The 23,208-nt window shown below is 41.5% G+C and overlaps 1 protein-coding gene across 4 annotated transcripts; it reads right to left on the bottom strand.

Moving 5' to 3' along the window:
* Window positions 1-484: 484 nt before the first annotated feature.
* LOC133907419 (pentatricopeptide repeat-containing protein MRL1, chloroplastic-like) lies at window positions 485-22,061 on the bottom strand. 4 transcript variants are annotated; one of them, XM_062349464.1, is made up of 19 exons: window positions 21,623-22,057; window positions 20,227-20,818; window positions 19,882-20,104; window positions 19,649-19,712; window positions 18,408-18,552; window positions 18,195-18,310; window positions 17,968-18,096; window positions 17,631-17,822; window positions 17,368-17,532; window positions 17,133-17,273; window positions 16,807-16,912; window positions 16,166-16,274; window positions 15,990-16,081; window positions 10,621-10,711; window positions 6,063-6,294; window positions 5,885-5,977; window positions 5,589-5,637; window positions 1,463-1,556; window positions 485-1,193 (listed from the first exon to the last, which is right to left on the bottom strand). In XM_062349464.1, exons 1-19 carry the CDS (start codon window positions 21,938-21,940, stop codon window positions 962-964), a joined length of 3,183 nt encoding a protein of 1,060 aa, XP_062205448.1. In that variant the 5' UTR covers window positions 21,941-22,057; the 3' UTR covers window positions 485-961. The 4 variants fall into 4 exon arrangements, 3 of the variants coding, with proteins under 3 accessions (XP_062205448.1, XP_062205446.1, XP_062205447.1); XM_062349462.1 differs by having other exon boundaries at window positions 20,227-20,902; window positions 21,623-22,056; XM_062349463.1 differs by having other exon boundaries at window positions 16,813-16,912; window positions 20,227-20,902; window positions 21,623-22,056.
* Between the last annotated feature and the right edge of the window lie 1,147 nt (window positions 22,062-23,208).

Genomic DNA, 23,208 nt, shown 5'->3' with positions numbered 1-23,208 from the left:
GCAATCAAGGAAATCAAGGGGGAACCTACCAAAAGAGGAAACACCCAGCCAATTAAAGTGGCGTACATGTAAATCAAATCACAAATTTAAGCATCTCAAACAGATATTGTACTTCAAGACAAAATAAGTCGTAATATAAGATCTCAAACATCTATTTTGTGTAAAATTATTATGATTCAAATACCCAAATAGTTCAAGCATTCCATCATAAACTTAAAGTAAAACCTTACGTTTTTTTCCATAAAGGTCTCAGATTTTAAATTTCATATTTATTTTTTTCTCCAAAGAGTTTCATATTTCTAAAACATCAAAATTTTGAAGTTTAACTTTGTACAGTGTAATTCAAGGTTATATCATATATGGAAAGAGAGAATTTTCTTCATCAATAGTAGGTGCCAAGGTATTATTTGTTTCCTTACAGGTTATGTAGTTATTGATGGCATTATCTAAGCGCCTACGAGGTAGAAATATCAACCATATGATCAATTCGCAATGGATGACTCGTGTTCACTTGTACCGTAAAAATCCCTAGTTTCATACATAACTTGTACAGGAAATCGCAGAGACAAGTGTAATCATTATGCCATGTTTGGACAGGCAGGCATCTGACCCAATCCCTTGTTAGGAATAAGTTCATTTCTTCCTTACAATCCAAGGGAATTGGACCTAATCCTGCATTCAAACAAGCCCACGATGTGTTGGTTGAAACAACTTATAAGCTTGTCAATGCTAGGAAGCGCATTCAACTTGTAAGGGACAAAATTGCTTCATACTCTGAAAATTGAATTCCCTTATGAACAAAAGTTTGATGTATCCTGTATTTCTTTCCTTTGAATAACCTCTTCGCAGATTGTATGTATTGTGTATATCTTTCCTTTGAACAAACTCTTCACAGTTTTTACCATCCTGAACTTCTTGTCACATCAGTTATTGAGATCGGTTTCTGCTGGATAGTCATGTACTACTCAAGAGAAAGATTTCTGATTTCGCGTTGCTGATCAGCTATCCCTTTAGCTAACCGCGATGGTAGTGGAAGCAAGTCAGCTGGTGCTGCAGTGGAGGATGTGCTCTTCAATTTCGGATTGAACCACCTTCTTAAGGTGAGGCCATTGATCCTCATCCTCCCGTGAGACTCCTCCCCTTGATATGAAATTCCTAATCGCCTCAGGAGGGCACCAACAGCTTGACCGATTCTGTACGTCATAATCCAAATCAGCCTCATCTCAAAGTTGATGGATAACTCAAATTAAGCAGATCGACGCAGAACAGACAAAGCCTTCTATTTGACTCCGTGGATTTCATATTTTAGTACATTGTTGGTACCATAATAACATTGCATAGCATTTGACGCATTAGGGAGAACAAAAACAAAAACCCAAACTCGTCAGACCAACTTCCACATTTGTAAATCAAGATCTATGAATATACAGCACAAGTATTCAGACAATGAATGCGATTTTACCTCCCAGCAAGTTTAATTGTCTTCTCTCTTTCATCAAGGTCAACTTGTTTCTTTTCGGTGGGTAATAAGATTGTCACGTTTGGTAATCTTGCACCTGCGTGGCATAATAATTATTAGAATAGAACAAGATGTAAACTATACAATAATTTTCTCCCATTTGTTATTGGTGTATGAGGAAGTCACATCGTTACTTCGTTGTGATGAAGGACCTAGAACTGTAAGCGGGTAAGTAACATAAGTTTGTAGGTAACCTTGAAAGATATTGTATTCCGCCAAAAAAATACTTTATTCAGTGGGAATGAGCCAAGCCATTATAATGCCGAATCTGCCTAACCTGGTGATAATGATCAGTCCCTCCGTTTGCCAATATATGAACTTTTGGACATCAACAGGGTCTCTAATATGCAACTTTGGCTGCTACTTTTTTTATATATAAAAACGATAGTAAAAAAATGTGTAATTTTTTTTACTATAAGAACCCAATTCCCAGAAGTTACCCTAATGCAAAATTCTCTAAAAAGGAATTAAATAATAAATAAATCTTTCTCTCTGATCAAATGATCTTCTAAATGTAGCAAATAAATCAGTTAAGTAAGTGGAGAATTAATTAAAGAAATATTAGAAAAGGAAATGGAGAAATCAGAAAAATAAAAAGCAATGGAAAAAGAATAAAACCTCTCCTCGGGCCGAAACCTACCTTTCTAGCCCATCTCCCTCTTTCCTCTCCTCTCCTCTCAGCCCAGCCACCAACCCAACCCCCCAACCCTTCCTTTCCCTCCCTCTCCATTCCCCGACCACTTTCCTCTCTAGGCCGAAGCCGGCGCACCAGCCCACTCCTCCCTCCTCTCTCTTTCCCACGCCCACGCGCGTCAGCCCTGCTAGGCCGTCCACCGCCCGGCCAGTCTTCGCGCCCACACTCGCTCTTTCCTCTCTCTCGCGCGCTACGCCGAACCCAACTGTCAGTTCAACCTTCCATCTCCCACCGGCCTCTTCCTTTCTTCGTCACTATCGCAAATCCAACACCTACCAAATCCGCACCTAGGGAAAGAAGGAGATCACCAATTGCCAACCGGATGGAAACCTGCGACCTCAGAGCATCTCACCGAATTGGCCTCGGGAAGGAATTAGAGCTCAGTACATGGAAACCCTCGTGCGATTGCCGTCCGCTGCCTAACCCTAGTCCGATTCAAATCCACCCTCACCCCCACCCCCACCCCCACTATAAAACCCCACCTGAGTCCCACCTGAGCACCCCACAACCCCCCGCAAAGTTTCCCCCAAACTTTCGTAGCACGAGCACCGCCCAAGAGCCTTCCTGTAGAGCCTGAGCCGCTGCCGAAGAGCTCTGCCATCGTCATGCTGCTGCGAGCCTTCTTGACACCCACCGAGCCCTAGACGAGTTCGCTGACGCCCCAGGATTGTCTTCCGCCACTCACCGTCGAAATCAGAGCATCACGCCAACGTCTTGTTCATCTCTAACGAGATCGTCACCGACGTCGTCTGTTGACAGATTTGAGGTAGGCCTGAACTCCACTGTCCGATCTCACGCTAATGACCTAGATTAGAACGATGTGTACTGATTCGCTTATTTTGATCCTGGCTGTTGGATTCGAGTTGGGCATCGTCGATTTAATGTTGCATGATTCCAGTCAACGTCACGTCATCGTCCACGTGTTGCCACGCCAGCACCACCTCACCCTCTGTAGCTCACGTGTCAGCCCAATCAGAGCTAATGCCATGCTTGCGTAATAAAACCCTTTCCAGTAGAAAAATAATTCGGGTAAATCAATAAATATTAGAACAAGGTTTTTCTTAATAGATTAATTTTGGAAATTTATTTAATAATTATGATAAATCCTTAAATAGGTTTTTCCTTAGTAAAATAAATTGGAATAATCGGTTTTATTTTTTTTATGTTTCTTTAATTCTTAATAAATTAGTTTAATTCCTAATAAATTCCAGTAATTCAAGAAAATTCCCAAAAAAAACCATAGAAACCTCCAATAAAATCTAGAAAATTCTCCACTCTTTTATTTCATCTTCCTAAAACCATACCTTAACCGTTGTATCTCTGACCTAATCGTTTCCTTAACCAAAAATTCACCAAAAAATCATTAATTAATTAATTAAGCTATTTTGAGTGTTTTTTTTTTGTTCTTTCTTGGCTCCTGTGTTTATTTGTCTTTTTTTTTTTTTTTGCACTTACACGACAACGTCCCGGAAGAGGAGTTTGCAGGGTTTCAAGACCACAATTTTGTGGAACGTGCCAATCATCAAGAGAAAGGCTAGTTGTCCTTGATGTATTTTGTTCCTATTTTATAAGTATTTTGTTTCTAAATTTGCATGCTAATAACTTGCTGGGAATCCCAAAAATAGGATCTACCTTAGGGCCTGTTTATTTTAGCTTTAGATTGTGAAAATCTAGCCTAGAATCCGGGGAAGCTCTTTCCTACCAGATTGTAGATTGCGCGATTTCGTAATACAACTTGGCTTGTAGATTTTGAGAATCAGCTTTTATATTGTTACCGTTTGTTTTTGCTGTTATGGCTAGAATCCATAATCAGAATAAAAAACAAGGGCCTTAGCCTTGCTTTGGGAACTTTTGGTAATTGTCATTGTCTAAGGAATTGTGATAATGGTCTTATGCAACAAAGATAAAATTGGTGATAATATTTTTAGCCACATGGACTAGGAACTTAAGCAAGAAGATGGTGAAGATTGCATAATACAGGTTGGTGGTAGTCCTACTCAAATTGTTTAAGGACCGGTTCATGGTGTGATTGGATCAAACTTTACAGTATAACCACAAATCAAATTATGTGTGCGGTCTGGCCAACTAATTAGTTTCTCCCAACATAGTGTAGACTAGTTGGTGAAATAGGGAACAAAATAACAATTTTCCCTGGATCCGTATGGCGCAAGAGGGGACTTCCGTTGTTGAGGTGTAATTCATGCGGTGGTGAAACATTAGCCGGTAGATACGTGTTGGGAGAAACTTTTTAACGGCCTTACACCGATTCCTAGCTGCACACCTCGAAAGTGTATAAGTGTTTAGCTGACATGGGCAAAACAAAAAAATCAGGACTTATGGGTAAAATATACAACCTCTGCAGAATGTAAAAATGACTAATTAGTTGTGCTCGCGGTCATGAGCGGCAAAGAATGTCACATATGATTAGAATTGTTATTCTAATATTTTTGTAGGTCATTCATGGTTGCGGGAATCATATTTGAGGTGGTCAACTTTGGTAGTGGGAACAATGGTTGAGGTGGCTGAAAAATTGGTTAAGTCAAGAGGAGCAATTCTTGAGGTTGTTTATTTATTATCATTCATTAATTTAATTACTCACTTTTATTAATTGTTTTTATTCAAATTCTGCATTTAAGCAAATAAACTCATGTTAGCTTTATTCTTATTGAATGCTTTCATTTGCATTTTTATCATAACTTGCGAAGTATGAGACATACTCCCACTTGCTAAAACCATAATGCTCAGTCCAAGAAGAATTTGAGGACTTTCCTGGAGATGATGCATTCTAAGTTAGTGCTCTTTGTTGATTGCCTGTGGTGATGCTTGGAATAAAAGAAGATCACGCTAGCTGTAGAGTTTTAATTGCTTTTTGACCCTCGACGGTCCCTCTTGTAATAACAAATCTTACGTTAAGTTAATAACATTGTGTTGTGTTATCATCTATGAAGACTATATATTAGGATTGATTCCTAGCTCAATATATGGTAAGGGCTCGTGCTTTCTTAGACTAGTCCCAACAATTACTATATTATCAAAATATTTTTCACAAAAAGTCCAATGAAACTATTTCCATACGATAACCCCAATAATTCTTTTTAAATTAGCTATCGAAATTAGAGAGGTTTGACGCACGCTTTCTAAAACATCATATATTTATGAATGGAGGGAGTATAAAGCTGACCCAAGTAATATATCTCTTCTGGCATGTTTGATCATGAAATGGCCAATAATTACTGCTTCATAATTTATGCGTTAATTGTCTACTTGACAGGAGTGTAAATAACCCCTGCATATTTACTTATTTTAGCCACTTCTTATTAGCTTGTTGCAGCAATATGTAAATAATTTGATGCATCAAAATAATTTAAAGTTGACCTGCAGCGAGTCGATGCTTCAAAGACCTCAATGTTGTAAGTAGAGATACCTGTGAGAAAGTACCTATCCGTCAGAGATCAACCACGTAGTACATCCCCCCCCCCCCCCCCAATCTCATATACGAAGTTTATGTAACAGAGGTAGGCACCATAGAACTGGATTAGTTGCAAAAAATATGCTGAAGACTGAAGTACAGAAGCAAGGGCAAAATAATGATGTGACATCGTACTGTATTTAGATAAAAAACATATTAAAGCAGTTTCATGAAAGTGACATAGTGTAATTAGAAAAAATACCTCGACTGTGTATATCTTCGACTTTCTTGCATCAATAACAATCCGGGCATCTTTCATGGAAATACTTTCAACTGCTCCTAATGAAGCAGCTTCCTGTGACAAGAAGCCATGCAGCTTTGATCAGTACCTGCATGATACTGAGATGGAGCTATTGTTGAATTGGAGATTACATCATTACCTCCAGTATTGAAAAAGCACGAATATCATATTCCCCAAATCCTTCAAAAAGGGAATTTACATTGGGATGCTGTGGAATATCACAACTTATTCCCATGTTTTCAATGAAAGTATTTTTCAGCGAACTATCATGAGGAAGCCTCAAACATCCCAACACTTGAGATAAAACATCACTTGAGGGTAATATCCAGGCAGAAATTGCTTCACGGTACACCCTAATTGCTGAGGAAGTCCTACAAAAACATTTAGGAAATGCAAGTTAAGATAGGAAGTTGTAAATAAGTTATAGATACATTTGAACAAATTTCTTGCAGGAAGTTGTTAAAGAACTATGGTGTTGTCTGGTGCATAAATAGTTCAGAGCAAATCCATTTTGCAGGAATTGTAAGAACTACGCTGGACCATGGTCCATATAGGAGACTTTATGACTCTTCACAAAGAAATCAACAAAAAGAACAAACCATGTCCAAGGTTTACAAGTTGTTCACTTGAACCATGTAGTTTATATTATGTAAAACATATATTCTTTTAAATAATGAATTATGTTGGTAAAAACTGCATATATAAGATCTGATTATGTTGCAACAACTTGCTAAGTTATACTGTCATGTGTCTGGATTTCAATATGAAATTGGGGAAAATTTGGGAGAAATTTTGGAGAGAAAGAGGGTGAGGTGCGGTGGCTGCCAGGAGAAGGCCGGCGCACAGTGGATTGGAGGTGTGGGGGCTTTAGGGTTTAACCCCTTTAATTCCTTTCTTGCCCGATAATGATACATTTCATCTCTTTATATAGAGAGGCTGACTTGACTTCCAAGCAATCCTAACAGATTGGATCTTATACATGGAATACAATCATTTCCTAACAACCACCTTTACCTAGACTCTTCCATAATTAAAAGATCTAGGTGGAGGCGGCGGTGGTGCATGGCTGCCCTAGTGCCACTCGCATGCCGCTCCCTTTGGGCCGTAGCAGCTTGGGCTTGCATTTAAGTCCATAACACATATATATCTCTAATATGGACTGACTTACCCATAAACTCACACCATTAGCTGTACGAGTATTTGAATTTATCAAGAGAGTATGCACTGAAAGAAAAAAAAATTGTTTATATCTTGATATTATTAGGAATAGCAACTTGTATTCAATAGTAGCTCATGGGGGCACTATATAGAGTACAAGAGGAGTACAGGATAATAACTCTAGTAACCTAACATAAGGACTATATATTCCTAACACACAGCTCAAATGCAAGGTGTATGTAATAACGTTGCATTTGAAAGAGGTGGTTCTAAGTAATAAACTTAGACAAATACATCAAAAAACAAATTGTCCCTACAAAACCATCGTAGAGTGGAGCTTTGGTAATCCTATCGAACAAGTCAAAGAAGTGCTATACGAAGCACATGAGTAGAGTCGTGATGATGATAATAAATGAATGCCCTTCGTCGAGAATCGCAACAAAGCGATAAGAAGTAGCAAGACAACAGACGTAAGTTGTTATCACTAGAGCTACGAAAAGACCACGATGACACAAGAATGACCTAGACCAAGATGACGAGTAGCAAGACAACAAAAGAAGTTGTCACTAAAGCTACAGAAAGATCTAGATGGCTAAATTGCATCAGTAATGACGAGAAAGAAATCGACTAATTGATGAAAGAATATGTGGGCTCACACGGCATAGACGAACTCAAAGAGAAACTAAAGCTTTGATGGATGCAGTGGAAAAGCAAACACTAAAGCTAGACCAAGACACTGACATAAGCTACGCAGAGATGCACCAGTAGCACAAGCCTAGCACACTAGTAGTACCACACAACGACTAGCACAATAGCAGCAGGAGCAATACCAAAGTGTTCAGCAACAGGACATGCAGCAGGAGATCGACAGCACGAATAGCACCACCAAGCCTTAAAGCTCATCAAACTAGATCGGCCCATGTGACCCAAAAAACTCCTGTAGGGGCAACACCGCAGCATGTGTCAGCACCAACCACGCATGAGGGTGTAGTGCTAGGTCATCGCCTTGATTTTTTCCTTTGTGTAGGAGTCACGCAAACGTACTTGCATTATTCAGCAAAGCTACTGTCCCCATGCTTTGATCTGCGACCGAGCAGAGGCGGGGAGCTGGAGCTGGACAGCACCGGGTTGACAGCCTGAGCGGGGAGGATCCGCCCGCGGGGAGGAAGGCGCCACAGATCTAACGGGGAATGGACCGCGCGAGTCGGCTGCGGCCGCTGGCAAATCCGGCAGGAAGCTAGGCGGATCGGCGGTGGCGAAGCCAGCCGGGGGCTGCCCGAGGTGCAGGGGGCGACACGAGATCTGGCGCGACCCTGCGCAGGAAGCAACGCAGACGTTAGGATCCTGCTGGGGGCAATAACAACATGCAAGGGGCCCGACCGGATCCGTCGAGCAGGAGGGCGGCCAGAGCCTGTGCGGGCGGGGGGAGCACTGTCTTGAGCAGCGCAGGTGGGCGTCGCGAGCAGACCAGAGCGGACAGGGAAGCACAACAGAGAGGACAGGCGGCCAGCGGCAAGTAGGCGGATCCAACAACGAGTCGACGAGGGAGGACGGCAACTGAGGGTGGCAACCGCGCTGGGGAGGACGGCGACTGGGCGCACAGGACCCAAATCGGGCCAGCAACCGAGCGAGAGGAGCAAATTAGCGAAGAGCAACACAAACGGGTAGGGAGAGAGAGAGCCGACGAGGGACAAAGTCGATAGGTGGAATAGACCTACATCGAGACAAGTTGCGACGTCCAAGAAAAACCTAGCTATGATATGATGTTAGGAATAACAACTTGTATTCAATAGTAACCTATGAGAACAATATATAGAGTACAAGAGGAGAACTTTAGTAACCTAACATATACGTAATAGATAAGGACTCCAGTAACCTAACCTATACATAATAGATAAAGACTATATTCCTAACAGATATGTGCCCAAGAAGATGAGTGGGAATCTTAGAGCTGGAGGTTAACTGGGCAGATGCCCTTGGCCTTCACATCAGACACACTTATCGTGTTAGTCAAATTGGCCGGTCGTTGTGGGGCAATTTTCTTTATTTATCACCTTATAGGTTGCTAATACAACTCAAAACTGCAAACTGAATACTAGGCCGTGTCATGTGGGGATTATAATACCAGCAATGATTTGGGGGCTGCAGGAGCCATAGCCACCAATGGCACACATGGCAGGGTGTGCACAGCCTGATGGCTTGCAGCTTGGCATTGTCTTGGCTCGTTAAGTTTGGACTTTTGAGTTTAAGCAATAAGAGAGTTAGAGACGAGTAAGGACACAATATAAGAGATTGGTTAATTTAAAGAGTTTGGATCTATCTCTAGTGCTATTGTTAGAGGATCATATTATCACCAAAGGGAAAGCAATCAAAAGTTATCTTTAATATCCTCCCTCTCTCCCCTCCCCCTTGTTCATACCCATACACTAAGCACTCTACTTTTTTTAAGGAAAAATGGTAGGAGAGGCCCCCAACCGAGGCATCTAAGCACTCTACTTCCTTAGCCTGCCACCTCCATCATGGTTTCGGTTCACCGGTCTTGGCACCCTAATATGCCTAGTATGACTAACAAGTCAATTATGAGTTGAGTTACTATGAAATGGAGCGGATAATTGAGCTTTCATGGGATGGCACATATCTCACCTTTAGTTTGATCTAATATTGTGTAGCAAAAGGATAAATAGATGAGTATATAGGTTTGTCCCATGTGATCTTTATGTGTACTCGGGGTTAGTATGCCCCGCTAGGGACTTTTTTCGACTTGTGAAAGGTGATTCAGGGTTTTACATAAACTTACAAAATCATGCATTTAAAGGGTTGGAACAAACTGGTTCGGATGGAGACATGTTCCTAGCTTAATTCGGATAGGAATCTTAAGGGCCTTGTAAGTGGAGGTGTGGTAGGCTTTGGGTGGCCTCCACCGAGCCGTCCACAAAACCCAAGCCGTGTGCGTAGGTGCCAGCACACCGGTGCAAAGCATTCCAGTCCAGGATGCGTGGAAGCATTTTGTTGCTGCTGCTGTTCCACTGGTTAAGGATGATGTGTGCAACCTCGTGAGGATTAACAATTGACTACATCGATGCACAATTTGATGGACTAAGCTACTCCAGTTAATCTTTCGTCGCATTGCACATCCAGTGGTAGTCATCCATGACCTCATAACTGCATGGCTTCCTATAGTTCATGCGCTAGAGAAGTTTTCTATTTGGCACTAGCATAGGCTATCTGTTCCCCAACATCATGGGCCTCCACGTTCCGCCTCATAGATCAATCCTAGATGGGCCACAAAGGCCAAGTCATCCTACATGCATATACTGTACTTAACAAATGAATAAGACCAGAGAAGACATGTTTTACAGCACAAAATGATTGAAAAAATAACATGCTTCTTGCCAGTATGTAAAAGACTGTCAACTCCGTATTGTCCTTCCATGTCAATTTAGCCTAAAGGAATAATCTAATCCATTGAATCAAAACATGATGCTCCGCATACATATTTGAGACTATGAGACGGTCTAGTAAGGCTGCAAGGAACGTACCATATGTTGTCAACTTGTGGTTTGCCTAAGTTGAATTTGACGATGATATTTCCAAGTGAGAGATCATAGTCAAACATTTGTAGACACAAACCTGCACGAAATAGTTACTTCAGCAAGAAACATTGTTATCAAATATGGAAGTGGAATAAATAAATAAATAAAACTGCAACCAGTTTACACATGTTAAGAATAGCAACTTGTATTCTCTGGAGGTCATGAGCCATTATATATACATGTATAGGTGAAAATATTCAAAGAACCCTTTATAAGACGGGATATTACACAGAAGGCTATATATATCTAACACCCTCCCTCAAACTCATGGAAAATCAACAACACTGAGTTTGGGGATATAGAACATGTGTTGAGCTGTACTTTGAGCCGTCATGAAGAAATCCGCCAATTGAAGCTCTAAAGGAATATACTAAAGAGCAATGACCTCATCTTGTACCTGTGTCTGTGTAAGAAGCATCAACACCAATATGCTTGGTGAGCTCATGCTTCACTGGATCTCGAACAATACTGATAACACATGTATTGTTGGAATAAAGAGGAGTAGGTGCAGGAGACGAAATACCAAAATCCTCAAGCAACCACCGTAACCAACTAAACTCCGCTGTCAACAATGACATGGCTCGCAACTTAACCTTTATACTGGGACGAGAAATTGTGGTTTGCTTTTAGTCTTCCAAGCAATAAGAGAACTACCAAGAAACATAGTAGGAAGAAAGAGACTGACGATTAGAAGGATCATTAGCCCAAGTAGTATCAGAATAAACATGAAGCTATAAAGAGCTAGAACGAGGAAAGAAAGACAACGAGAGATAGTCCCTCGAAGATAGCACAAAACACGCACAAGATGACTATGGTGGAGCTAAGTAAGAGCATAAACGAACTAACTGAGAATGTACACTGCATGAGAAATGTTAGGACAAGTGATATCAAGGTAAACAAGACTCCTAACAAGATAACGGTAGTGAATGAGATCCGCAAGAGGCTCAACATCAGTGGACCGAAGAAGAAGGTTAAGCTACATGGGAGTCTCAACAATGTGTTCATCAGTGAGAGAAGCATGATCAAGAAGGTCCTTAATATACTTTTCTTGAAACAAAAAGAAACCCTTAGATGTAAAAGAAATCATAATCCCAAGAAAGTAACGAAGAGGACCCAGATCGGACATAAGAAACTGCTTGAGATGAGCCTTGACAAAGGCAATATACTCAGAATCGTCTCCTGTAATGATCATGTCATCAATATACAAGAGAAGAGTCTGACCACGAGATGAAGTGTGAACAAAGAGCGCAGAATCAGAAAAACCAGTAGTAATGATCACAGAAGAAAAACGTTCAAACTAGGTTCAAGGGGCTTTCTTAAAACCATAGAGAGAGCAACGAAGATGACAAACCATGCCCTCATGAACAGAATACCATGCGATGGATATATGTAAACCTCTTCACGTATCTCACCATCAAGAAAGGCATTCTTGACATCAAGCTAGGAGATAGACCACTGACGCACAAAGGCAACAAGAAGAGTGTAAACGGTGGTCATGTGAGCCATCGGTGCAAAAGTCTCATTATAGGCACGACCATACTCCTGCTGAAAACCACAAGCAACAAGACGAGCCTTGTAACACTTAAGGGAACCATTGGAACGAGTCTTAACCTTATAGACTCACTTGCACGTGATAGGACGAATACGTGGGAGGAAGAGGAACAAGATCCCACATGCCAGTGCGCTCAAGAGCAGCAAGCTCCTCAGCCATCGCATGCTGCCATCTCTATCATGATAAGAAGATGGCTTAGCACGAACAGCACCAGCAAAGCCAAAACAATCAGGATAACGAATCGAATGGCGATCACGATTTCTTCGTCTCTTCCACGAGTACCGTTGGCGCCGTCTCCTGTTGTGTCTTCTTCGGTGCCTTCCACACCTTTGACCCCCACCTCACAAACTCCTCCTTCTGGCATTGTTAAGCCTTTTCCTTTTCCACTACACTCGTCGTTCTCATGTTGTTTCACATCTTGATGTGCTACTTTCTGGTGAGCCATCTCCTTCTAGTGATTCAGTTTCTCATCTTCTCAAGAAGAAGAAACGGTGTCCATGGCAGCAAAAGTAAGAAATAACAGTGGTTCGACAAAGGAAGCTGAAGAAATGGAATGAGAGGTACGAGGGTAGAAATGACGAGACTCATCAAAAATAACATCTCGAGAAATATGCATCCGACGAGCAATAGAGTCCCCAACACCGATAACCCTTATGCTCAGCACTGTAGCCAAAAAAAGACATTCAACATATTGAGCGATTAATTTGGTACGTTCACGGGGAGTGAGAAGAACGTAACAAACACAACAAAAAAAAAGACGAGTAGTCAGGAAGGTGTCCACATAGACGCTCAAAAGGAATCCCATCCTTGAGAGCAGAAGAGGGTTGGATATTGACCAAATAGGTGGCAGTGGAGACCGCCTCAGCCCAAAAATGAGGTGGGACAGAAGAGACAATCATAAGCGCGCAAGCTGTCTCAAGGAGATGATGATGGTTGCACTCAACGTCATTCTGAGCATGAGCACAGGACATGAGAACTAAGACAATGTACTATGTTCAACAAGAAAGGAACAAAGGTACCCAAAATGAAATTCGCCATCAGAATCAGGTTGAAAAACACAAATGAGTGTCAAACTAAGTGCGAATCACAGTGGCAATGCGATTGTATATAGATAGCACCTCGCTACGAGAAGACATGAAATAAATCCAAGTGTGGTGAGAAAAATCATCTATAAAGATAATATAGTAGCTATGACCACATTTCGAAACGAAGTGAGCCGGACCCCAAACATCAGAGTGAACAATGTCAAAAGGACGTTGAGACACTGACTCACTAAGGATAACGAAGCTGAATCTGTTTACCAATCTTACAACCTTGACAATCTAAAGACATCTCTTGAGACATACTCTAGAAGACCACGACGAACTAATGGAGATAGATGCGACCCACAGACATGACCAAGACGATGATGCCGCTGCTGGAAAGAACTAGTAGTGACGGAAGCAGAAAGACCAGCGACTACAACGAAAGAAAGACGAAACCATTCAAGCTCCCATAGACGCTGGGAATCATGGTATCGAGGGCCAGTACCAACCAGACTACTCGTGCGATGATCCTGAACACAGCAAGAGTCAGAATCTAGAATAATACGACAACCATGATCAGTAAGCTGACAAACGGACATGAGTTGCATGGTGAGTTAGAGAACATGAGCAACAGAAAGAACACTAAAGGAAGAAGTGCAAAGAGTGCCCCGACCAGCAACAAAAAGAGAAGTACCATCAGCGGTAACGACATGAAGATGAGAAACAAGAGGATGAAGCGAACATAGACTTGAAGAATCATAAGTCATAAAAATATGTCCGAGTCAAGAATCCAAGACAAGATATCTGACTATGTATAAGGTAGTCTCTCGGTGCCAGAAAAGGAAATAGCAGAACCAGCAGAACCTGTTGGTGAAGAGGCAGAGGTAGCAACCAGGCGGCGAAGCAGCGTCACAACCCCTTGCTGAGTGTCGGTCGAAAAGGTAGTCGAGGTAGAAGCGTCATACGGACGTCGAAGATGCTTCTTCTTCAGGTAGCAGTTCGCCTCAACATGGCCATCCTTGCTGCAGTAGGTGCATCAAGGGCGACCACCACCATCTGAGGAGGCCGCAGAAGGTGAAGGAGTGACACGAGGAGCAAGCGGCGGTGTAGAAGATGTAGGCGCAACAGGCGGACGAACAGCCAACATTGAGGTAAGTGGCGGCAATCCAGAACCACGCATACTAGTTTCCTCCAAGCGCAGCTCCGTAAGGGCCTCTATAAGCGTGACACGAGGATGACATGCAAGTAGGTGAGCACAACGCTGCTCAAACTCAGGACGAAGACGAGTAAGAAACTCGTAGAGGCAACAAGAATCCTGTTTAGAATGCAGATCCAAATAATACTAATAGGAGTGACAACCAGCAACACAAAGAGAGTCCAACTGACGCCACATTGACAACATTTAAGCGTAGAACATATCAACAATGGCATCACCTTGCTAAAGAGACTGCACATGACGAACAACAGACAGATAGAGAGCATCCCTAGAAGGCTCATAGTTCTGACGAAGATGAGTCCACATCTGAAAGGTAGTAGAGAACTCAACAATCTCAGAAGAAATCCGAGGCTCAACAGTAGCAACCGGAATGGACGTTGCACGAGCATCATCATCCATCCACTGAGCATAATCAGACAACCGATCTATGTACAGCTACAAGGTATCTTGATAGGTGGAGACATCCTTATCATAGGCAGCGGTGGCGGCTTCAGTAGTTGTCTCCTTTCTCGGTAGAAGGCTTCGCAGGCTCCATCGGAAGAATATGTGAAGGCGGACTAGGAATGTCTCCAGAAAGAACACCCCAAAGACAAAGCCCACGCATGTGAATGGAAACCCAAAGACGAACACCCCTAATCCCGATAATTGGCACCATCAAAGATCACCGAGCACCGAGGAACGGAAACGGTGCCTCACGACATCATGAAGTGACAAACGACGGAGAGAGCGCAAAGGAGTAGCGGTTGACGGCGAGACCGCAAAGAAAAGTGGCAACTGCAACAATTTTTTTTAATAGCATCGCTGTTACCGATCAGAACAAATCAGCAACCTTGCAGTGCACAAGCAAAGAGCAGGCATGAAGATCTGGACCTGGAAGAAGAGGGGTCAACGGCGCACGAGGGCGGCGTAGTGTGGATCCTACTGGGGTGGCTAGGAGGTGGAGACACGAAGGAGTGCGGTGCGGAGTGGATCCCATCGGGAGCAGCCGGGACCTGGCGTGACTTCGGGCCGTGCGGTAGCCCGAGGCGCTCGTCAAGGTGGCACTATTGACGGTGAGACGACAGTGACGAAGAAGGCAGTGCGATGGTAGGGAGATGTCGCAGCGCCTCAAGGCCCTAGGCGGCGCGGCCAAAGGGGTAGTAGATGTGGCGGCTCAACAGTAAAGAGATGTGACTGTGCGTCGAGGCCCTGGGCAGCGCAATTGAAGGGCCGAAGGGCGGCATGGCCGAAGAGTAGCGAGAGAGCACCGACAGGGGGAGAAAAGCCAGCGAGTTCGCAAGATTGGGACGAGTTGCGACATCCCAAAAGAAAACCTAGCTCTAATACCATGTTAGAAATAGCAACTTGTATTCCTTGAAGGCTATGGGTCAGTATATATACATGTAAAAGTGACAATATGCAAAGAAACCCTTATAAAACAGGGATATTACATAGAAGGATATATATATCTAACATGTAAGAAAAAGGCAAAAGAAGTGAGTTGTACGACAATACAACAAAAAGGTGCAAAAAAAAACCCTACCAGTAAGACAACCGACAATGGTGGGATTGAGGCCAATACCATCTATTTTTAATTGTTCAAATAGATCCAAACCTAGTTGTGCTTCGCCGTTTCTACATGTCAGCTGTTAGTATATGAAGAACACCAGAATATTAATTTGAAATGTTCGATGCATGCTCAGAAGTTAGAATCATTACCTTTCGCAAGCTACAAATAACACAGAATATGTTATCTCATTCGGGTGGACACCTGATCTTTTCATCTCGTTAAGGACATCAACAGCCTTTAAAACTTTATCACCATCACCTGCAGTTGCATTGCATCGTCAATAAAATGTATGGAACTAGCACCCTTTGCATGTTCCAAGAAGGGCAAGATTCAAATGAAAAGGATAATCAGCTGTTAAACGCTTTTCAGAAATTGGAAATCGCATGATCGTCCCAGAACTTGTACCAAGTACAACCACTTAGGTCCCTCATCTTGAAAGTTGAAAGTAACTTAGTATGTTCCTAAACTTGAAATGTAGTTCCACTTGGATCCATAAAATTGCAATTGCATTAGTTATGTCATCATGGCTTTTCACTAGGCTGTGTGAGTGTCTGATGCCAGTTTCATATCTTCACTACATTATTGCCACATCAGCATTTTTAGCTAATTGAAAAGATAAAATAGTTAAGTGATACTTTACATATTAAAGCACCTACCGACTTGGCATTCAGATTTAGGGACCTGAGTGACACACTGTTACAAGTATAGGGACATCTAGTGGAATTTTCTCTCAGAAAATATACAGGTGGCAAACGATTTTTTTTTCATTTCCTTCTAGGAGTAGACATACACATACACAGTGAGGTGATCAAAGCATTCATCATTGAAACTGTTGGGATCAATTTGATCGACTTAATCTCCTCGTATAGCTGCAGTGCCTTCTTCCAGTCCTTGGCCTGAAACAGTGGCACCAGATCATGATGAGCTAAAAGGAATATTGGTAATCTACCAATGGATCCAAAAAGAAGAAGAGAGCAGGCAAGTAAAAAAACAGAATTACAGAATTATCTATGCAAACTACTAATTACTTCAAAAATCTAGGACTATTGTACAATGGGCAGGTCAGAATTAAATCCTATATGTGTTTTTCATACACCAGTTTATGGGAAAACTTACATTGCAGCAAGCACCCATTAACGAACTGTATGCGATGGTTCCAACCTGTAAACCCTTTGCTCTTGCATCTTTCATTATTTCAAAGGCAGCATCTGCCCTCCTAGCATGGCCAGCTACATCAACTAGAGCACTCAAAAACATCTGTAGTTGATGGAATTAAACAAACATAGAAGTTAAATAAGCTGTAGGGGGAACACATTAGGTACATTTTAAGATTCCCACTAAGAAATAACACCTCATCAGGTTTTACTCCAATCTTGTTCATATCTTCATATATCTTCAGCGCAAACCCTAAATCACCAGTCAAGCTGCAGCTTCTCAATGCAATTGTGTAAACTTCTGGTGTACCCTTTATATTGTACTCCTGAAGCATTTTGTAAACCTCACGGGCTCGATCAGCCTATACAAATATGATAATTAACACAACTTGACTTTGGATACATGAGCTATATATTTTTGTTTTGCATTTCTGAAAATATTTTTAATCTGTAAAAGCACCTGTCCAGCCTGAATACATGTCTTCATCAGCGCTCCAACAGTGACATGATCAGGGAGAATCGGTTTGGTTCCTTTAGATTCTGATGATTCTGCTGTCATTTCTGATAAAACATCAAAAGCCCGAGCCACCGCTCCGGATTCACCGCATGCACTGATCAAAGCATTGAAGACAACTCGATCTGGCTTCACCTTCTACTGCAAGTATGGCCCAGTAAGTTTAACAAGTATGAAGAACCTTACAGAGGGTTATAGGCTGGAAGATTTCTTCAGTGACATTTATAGCAAAAAGTTAAAGGAGCACATCTAACATAAACATGCATCAGACAGAAAATGTCACCTTTGAACTCATGATCCCATAAGCACCAAATGCTTTTGCCACTTGTCCAGCTCTAGCACAGCCATCAATTAGTGCACTGTATGTGTTAACATTAGGCTCTATGCCAGCACTAACCATCTCATGGAAGACCTAAATTTAAGTGCAACTTAAAGGATATAACATGATGTATAGTATTTTATAAAACTTTCAATGGAAACCACCTATATGTGACTTTCTGATTTAGTTACCTCAAACATGGCATCAACTTTTCCACACTTTGCACAAGTTGATATCAATGTGGTGTAAAGTTTACAATCAGGTTTCAGCCCAGCTTCCTTTAGGAGCTCCATAACTTGGAGTGCTCCTGTAAAGGTTAAAACATTTGGTCATATTCCATAGTCTCCACCCCAATTCTTGTAAATCTGACAAGAAATGTTAAAACTTCAAGCTAGAGAAGTTACCATCAAAATCCTGTGAATTAGCACACACGGACAAAAGCATATTGAATGTACTCATTTTTGGGTTGTCAATCAATCTGCAAAAGCGAAGAGCCTCCAAGACAGTCCTTTGCTTCTTACACAAGCCAAAAAAACTGGCATGGTGGATCTAAAAATAAATGGAAATCAGGAACTTGAAGATATGTTAAAGAAAAAGGTGTATATTACCCCCTTCAACTCTTGAAGTTGTCTGATTTTAACCTTAACTATGAAACTGTCTATTCTGCCCCCTCAAATTTGAAAACAAGAGCAAATAACCTCTTGAGCCCAAAACTGCTTTTGGCTGATGTGGTGTCCTAGTAGGTGCTTGTTTGCTGACATGGCATCTTAGTAAGCAATGGTCAGTAATTAAAAGTTCAAAAAATTAATAGGACCCACATGTAGCATCAAATGTCATCTTCCTCCACCTTAATATCTTCCTCCTCTTCATCCCCAACTGCAAATCAACCGCCATTGCTGAGAGCTTCCGGATCTTGGAGCCTAGGAAGATACAGTAAATTAGCAAGCCAACCAAGATCTGGAGCTCTTGTTTTCTCTCGCCCAAAGCAACCAATCTCCTTCTGGCCCTCAAACAGAAACTTTCCAAAAGGAATCAATCAATGCTGCTGCTCTCAAATAAAAAGCCTAATCTGAGCACCTCTTCAAGCCTAACCTTGTGTCCTAAAGCCGCTGCTCAGAGCTCAACAAACCCGAGCACCTCCCCATGGTACGCCTGATGAGAGACGGCACAGTTGGGCTCAGTAGGTAGTGGCAGTGGCTACATAGGCGGAAGTGAGCAATGGGGGGCGGTCTGGCTCGACAGCCGTGGGCCTGAGCGTAAGCACAGCTATGCTCGGTGGGGGGGGGGGGGATGAAGGGAAGAAGACAAAGAACAGAAAAGACATGGAAAAGGACCGGAATGCATGGTCCCAATGTGTTTCTCTTTATTTTCTGACCTCCCAGCTGACTTGCCATTACGTGTCTTGCCACATCGGATAACCAGGATGATTCAGGTCTAGGACTCATCTGCTCCGGTTTCAATAGTTGAAGGATGAATATTAGACAGTTTTATGATGCAGGGTTAAAATTAGACAATCTTATAGTTCAGGGGGTTAATACATACTCTATACTCTCTTCTGTTATAAGTGTTAAATTGTAAACATCATTCTCCACAAAAAAAAAATAATAATAATAATAATCATTGAGCCATGATAAACGAAATTTACCTTTTTAATATCAAGCAATCCCTTCTGCTCCATGCTTTCTAACAAATCTACACAGTCTTTCAACCTGACAATACCAAATGGGTGCGCAACCAAATGGGGCATAATTTGAAATCAACATTGCATATCAAAACTTACAGAGAGTAAGTGCATAATTTGGAATTAACATTGCATATCAAAACTTAAAGAGAGTTCCAGGCAAAATTGTCAAAGTGATTATCTATCAAGTATTATACCTTCCATCCATCAAGAAATTATTGTATCTCCTCAAGTAATCTAATGTATCCTTCGTGCTCATCAATCCACCTCTCTTTACTGGAGTGAAGTTATCTGGATTCTCCTTGTTTAGTATGTTTGAAATACTCCAGCCAGTGGGCATTGCATCATCGTGGTCCTTCACTCCCTTCTTTTGTTTACTCACAGGACCTTCCCTTAAGCATGCAACTGGAGCGAACCACCCTGAATATAGAGTACACTTCAGAGGAATGGGGGGAAAATCATTCAAGCGGTGATATGAAAAAACAAATAATTATTTCAGCAGACTAAGTACCAAGAAGAATACATGAGTTCCAAAGTTAAACCTGCTGGTAAATAAGAGCATCTGACATATGAGTTTGAGAATTCAAGTGCTTTTCTTGGTTCGAGCAAATTGCTGTTGCTGGCCAAGGGAACAAATTTTTTATGATTTTCTGCTATTCTTTTGAAGGACGAAAGAGACACCAAATCAATAAGTTCCTCTTGATCACTCTGATGGCATCCAACTAAATTAGAATCCTCATTATCTGTTGCCTTATCAGTATGACCTTGGCCATTTTGAATCACCTTTTTCTGTCCCAAAAATGATAAAAATTGATGAGGGAGTCCACCTGCCCGGCCCATTCTGTCAGAGACATACATGCTTTTATCTTGTCCTAATACAGAATGTGGCATCACATGAACACTTGTATCCTTTTTGATAGAACTTGTTTTTGCAGTTGGAGTTGAGCAACAAACATCTTCTAGTCTAGAAATATCTACTAATGTATCTAGTGATGTCCAAGGAGTAGTTATAGACGCCTGTGTTTCCTTTTGGACAATATTTACACTTGAGAAACTGCAAGCCTTGCAATCTATTTGATCAACAGTCATTCTTCCAGAAACACATTGAACCGAAAAGCCATTTCCATGAGTTGCCTGTGGTGCACAATTAGTGTCATATACTAATTTTATTATACCAAGGGCCTTATTTACAATGCTTTTGTCATCTTCACACAAAACCTGCGAAATATGAAAATCATTAAGAGTTACAAAAAAATACTGTACTTGTTAAACCATGCCTCATTTATCCCTTATAACTGTTATGCTATTAATCATGTCATGTACATGCCCAACGAATGAGGAAGAATTTCTCTCTTGCAAGAAATGAACAAGGGCGTGCTTTATCCTTGATAGTAAAAGCGATTACAACAACAGAATTTCTACAAGCCTATGCGGATTCGAGAGTTTTACACAACAGTCTTGCAACCTCAGAATCAACCAATATGTACACAAAACAAAAATAAGCATGGGCTAACGTGGAGCTACTCTTGCATTCAACAAACGATCTACTGTTGTTTTGCAAATATAAAATTGCACAACTACATTTGTGAAATCGAACGTTGCTACACCAGTAAGCATATTTTCTGTTGGCAGTTTATGAGTTGCTCATAACTCCCATTTGGTGTGCTACTTAGAAACTGACATTTCAAGTTTCAAATGTGGAGGCTACGAGTTGTGCATACTGCAGGCTATTTGACAGAGACAAAATTCTTTTTTCGAATACATTTGCTTCAAGTGCAATTATTTCTTAGAACAATGCTGGCAACCCAACATTTTTACCGAACAAGACTTGGACCGTTATCAAATCACCTAAGCAACAATTTACCTAAAAGAAGTATACTAATTCAAGAAGTACACAAGAAGGACAAAGCCACAGCGTCCAATCCACACGAAGCTCACCTCAGGGGAATCGCCGTGCCCCGCCCCGCGCCACTGAAGCCGCACCACCTGCAAAGCGGCGAGGAGCGCCGCGGCGGCGACCAACGAGCCGCCGCCCAGAAGGACGTCCGTTGGGCCCCCGCTCGACGAGAAGCAGGTCGTCCTGCGGCGGGAGCGAGAGCCCGGGTCCTGCCTCCGGAGGGGCGAGGACAGGCCGAGCAGGAGGCCGCCACCGCTCCCGCGTCCGTGGCGGCGGGCGGAGGAGCGCAGAGGGAGGTGGAGGAAGCGCGTGGGGGAGGCGAGCAAGGGGAGGAGGGCCGCGGGGGCGGAGGCCTCCATGGGGAGGGAGGGAGGGAGGCAAGGCAGGAGTGGCGGAGCGAGTGAGGAGGATGATGAGGAGTTTTATCCGGAGTTTGCGAGGAGTTGTGGTGCTGCGGAGGACGTTGCTTCGAACGCCAGATTTGGTCGGGTTTTTAGCAGCCCATTACCGTTGGCTTTGCCGCGCTCGCTATTCTGCCACCCACGACGTGCTCAAATGTTGACCATCTAGACAAACAACAACCGCGATTGGAAGCAAATTGTGGATTTCGATTTTTTACGAAGACTAACGCAAGTCAATTAACTGATATATGTTTTGATAAGCTAACTTATATTAAGATGGTTTTATAATATTTAAAAAAATATATACTATACAATAAGTAATATATGATTGAATATATAATCACGTATAAAAATAACATAGTTGGATCATCTTTTTAAACTAAACTAGTATAGACCGTGGGTCTAATGTAAAGATATTTTTAGCTTCCTTATCGAATGCGTATAGAATGAAGTGGTCGTGGGAAAAAACATAATAGAATATGCAAATGGTTGTTGTTAAGAAAATATAAACCACAACACCAACATAGTCCGAAGGAATGTGAGCTACGTGATGAAGTCTGACTATAAGCGAGGAATCTCCTTGCAAGCGGCAACCCATGACGTGCAAGTTGGGTTTGAAAATTCATCGAAAATCGGTTATTCACGAAAAACCAATCAATTCAGTCCGTATTGAATTCTGAATTCAACCGGTTTTCATATTTAAATTCAAAAATAGTAGAGATAGTTCTATGACCTTCTATGAAAAAAAATCAAAAATAATATCCTTTACATCATATTTTATGGAGAGGAAGCTGGAAAAAAAGAAAAAACATGCTTTAAAAAGCGTGCATCTCATTTAGTAGGATTCATGTTAAGGAAAATATTAAAATACAAACACATAATTTTTTTTTACTTAAGAGGATCTATAAAATTAGTTTCATTTCATTTAAAATTTTATTAATTTCTCCATAATATTTATGGAGTTCACAAGTAAACATGTTAAGAAATAGCACTATAATTAAAATTTTCATATCTACTATTATTTTTTCCTACATAAATCATAGTATAAGTAAACTAATAAAAAGTGATTTCACTAATTTTGGAGGTATGATGGGTTAGTTATGAATTAATCTATTTAAAATATATTTACACAATCCTGCATATTACAATAACTATTTTATAAGTTCATGTATTTTTAAAAGATATAGGATCATGTAAGAAGACAAATAAAATAGTTTCATAATTTT

Source organism: Phragmites australis, chromosome 24 (genome assembly GCF_958298935.1).
Source record: "Phragmites australis chromosome 24, lpPhrAust1.1, whole genome shotgun sequence".
In the NCBI taxonomy this organism is placed as follows: domain Eukaryota; kingdom Viridiplantae; phylum Streptophyta; class Magnoliopsida; order Poales; family Poaceae; genus Phragmites; species Phragmites australis.
This window is presented reverse-complemented; position numbering and strand designations above follow the sequence as displayed.

Coding starts and splice junctions, on each gene's coding strand:
- LOC133907419 (XM_062349462.1), bottom strand. CDS start 21,940: ATGGAGGCCTCCGCCCCCGCGGCCCTCCTCCCCTTGCTCGCCTCCCCC. Junction 10,712..15,989: donor CATTGTCGGTTGTCTTACTG/GTAGGGTTTTTT, acceptor TATTTCGTGCAG/GTTTGTGTCTACAAATGTTT. Junction 5,638..5,884: donor CGAAGATATACACAGTCGAG/GTATTTTTTCTA, acceptor ACTTTCTCACAG/GTATCTCTACTTACAACATT.